The sequence below is a fragment of the Penaeus vannamei genome, chromosome 19, assembly GCF_042767895.1.
Source record: "Penaeus vannamei isolate JL-2024 chromosome 19, ASM4276789v1, whole genome shotgun sequence".
Lineage (NCBI taxonomy): Eukaryota > Metazoa > Arthropoda > Malacostraca > Decapoda > Penaeidae > Penaeus > Penaeus vannamei.
Window position 1 is genome coordinate 35104206 of NC_091567.1, and position 2168 is coordinate 35106373.

General features: G+C 31.7%; 1 protein-coding gene across 1 annotated transcript in view; it reads right to left on the reverse strand.

The window, feature by feature from the left end:
- Nucleotides 1-662: 662 nt before the first annotated feature.
- LOC113809166 (uncharacterized) overlaps nt 663-2168 on the reverse strand; it is a 7110-nt gene continuing 5604 nt past the window's right edge. The window contains exon 6 of the mRNA XM_027360667.2: nt 663-850. Within this exon, the coding sequence (XP_027216468.2) occupies nt 769-850 (82 nt within the window). The 3' untranslated portion in view covers nt 663-768. The remainder of the gene's footprint in view (nt 851-2168) is intronic.

Genomic DNA, 2168 nt, shown 5'->3' on the forward strand with positions numbered 1-2168 from the left:
AAAAATAAGTATTCTATAGTTCCACATAGACAAACAGGTTGACAAGTCATAGGGCACCTTACACGTCATATTTCATGTGATTGTAACAATGATATCTTGGTTATATATTTGTTAATATTGATACTTATATATATTGTAACTGACATGCACAGATATATATTTATTAAGACAAAATCAAGCGTGGATTTTAAGGGGATTGTGAGAGGCTAGTAAAAATACCCCATTCAGCATTAATAGTGTTACAGATTCCCTGTGACAAACGGCCCAGCAGAAGACAAAGCTTGGTATTTCTAAGTGTAGAGACCAGTACTTGAGAAGGAGCTTTATATGTGCTGGAAAGAAAAGATATAAGCAATTCTGTGACAACAAGGACAAAAGAATGTGTGAGGAAGAGAGATTATTGATTAGTTTGTATAACTGGATTTAAACCAGGTGGACAGTGGACTCGCATTGTTGGAAAGAACTGTTGAGGAAGAAGAGAAGATATTGCATTGCCTGGTTAGAAATGAATTATGAATGAATGTTTAATCTGCAAAATTTTATTATAGGTGATGAAGGCACAGTATCTACATTGCTATTATGGTACTCGTGCAGAGAGTGCAAGAAAATGGAAGGATTTCCATGATCACTCTTCAAATATGGATTCACAAAAAATGTCACTATGATTATGAAAAGATTTTTATTCGAAATATATTTTGTTTCCTTACACTTTGGAATGGTCATATCTTATGGATTTTTTTCCGCAGTAATACAACAAAGTTTGTAACATTACATTGCGAAGGAAAACAGACCAAAATCAATTAAGGTCTGAATATGCTTCCTTTGTTCAGGGTTTGCTGACTGGAAGCATCTGAAATAAAAAGCAGAGAAAAAAACATTGGTTACATGCAATTTCTATAATTACATAAAAAAAACAAATTGGATTTTACATTTCCTATGCTAAGTGGAAGAAGAAAAAATCTATATGGTTTTGATATCTTTAAATTCCCTGCATTGGCTTTGTATTCTAAAAACCTTTGTTAAGACCATTTTTTGCTTTGATGTACAAAAGGGAACATATTATCAATAAAATACGGAAATATATGTGGTATGTGGAGGTCACAAAATCAGTAGCCTGATGCCCTGGGACAAGCAGTTGGGCTAGCAAATTGTAACAGCATTCTAAAAGTGTATGAAAAATTATATAAGTTGCTCCTTTATTCCTTTTCCACCCTCTTTTGACTATTTTGTGTAAATCAAAGATAATTTCTACATATGACAGCAAGGACTGCAATGTATATAAGGTGTGATACTGTATAAAAATATCATTCTGACAATATCTAATACTACAAGTGTTCAAGCCTTTGCAAATGTTATTTATGTGTTAAAGAATGCAGACATGGCTAGCTGTATGTTGAACTATTTATAAATGATATTTTAAATGTGATATGTGACCTGTAATATTACCACTGGATCGACTGGACTTTTCTCAGAAAAAAAATTAAATCCATTGGCTATATAACAAGTTTAATAGGTGAATAAACCAAAATTTTCAGTTCATCTGAAACCAGTAAATGAGTGAGGTCTGATCAAAGGTTTGGTGCTTTAAAAAAAATTACATCAACTGTACATGACCACATGAATAGAAAGCAATTACTCGATGTCTAATAGTAATATATAACAGCATAGATACAATGACTGAATAAACAATATATATGAAATACTGTAATTTCAGTTTATCAATTCTCTTTACACACATATGGCTCCACATGTACTTAGGCACCAAGAAATCTGTTATTAGTCATTCCTATCTGATAACTTTACCTTTTTCCATGATTTTATTTTTTTTTCATTCATTTTAATATATAAATAAAATTACAGTTATCATAATGTCAATTTAATAAGAGCTCAATATTAAACAGCATTTTAAAAAAATCCTAAATTTCAAGGAACTGAGAAATAAAATGTTAGGAAGGAACTACTAGGTGCCTCCTTAGTGGATGAACACTTGTTTTTTGTGCAACATAATTCACAAAAAACTACAGTGGACAGTGGAATGGGTAACAAAAAAATTTAACCCTCCAGTGATGGGTACATCATGATAAAATGGCACATGACATATATAAGTATTATGACTCGCAACAGATAGTGGTGATTAAACATAGCTTACATTTAGCCACAAAGTCTAG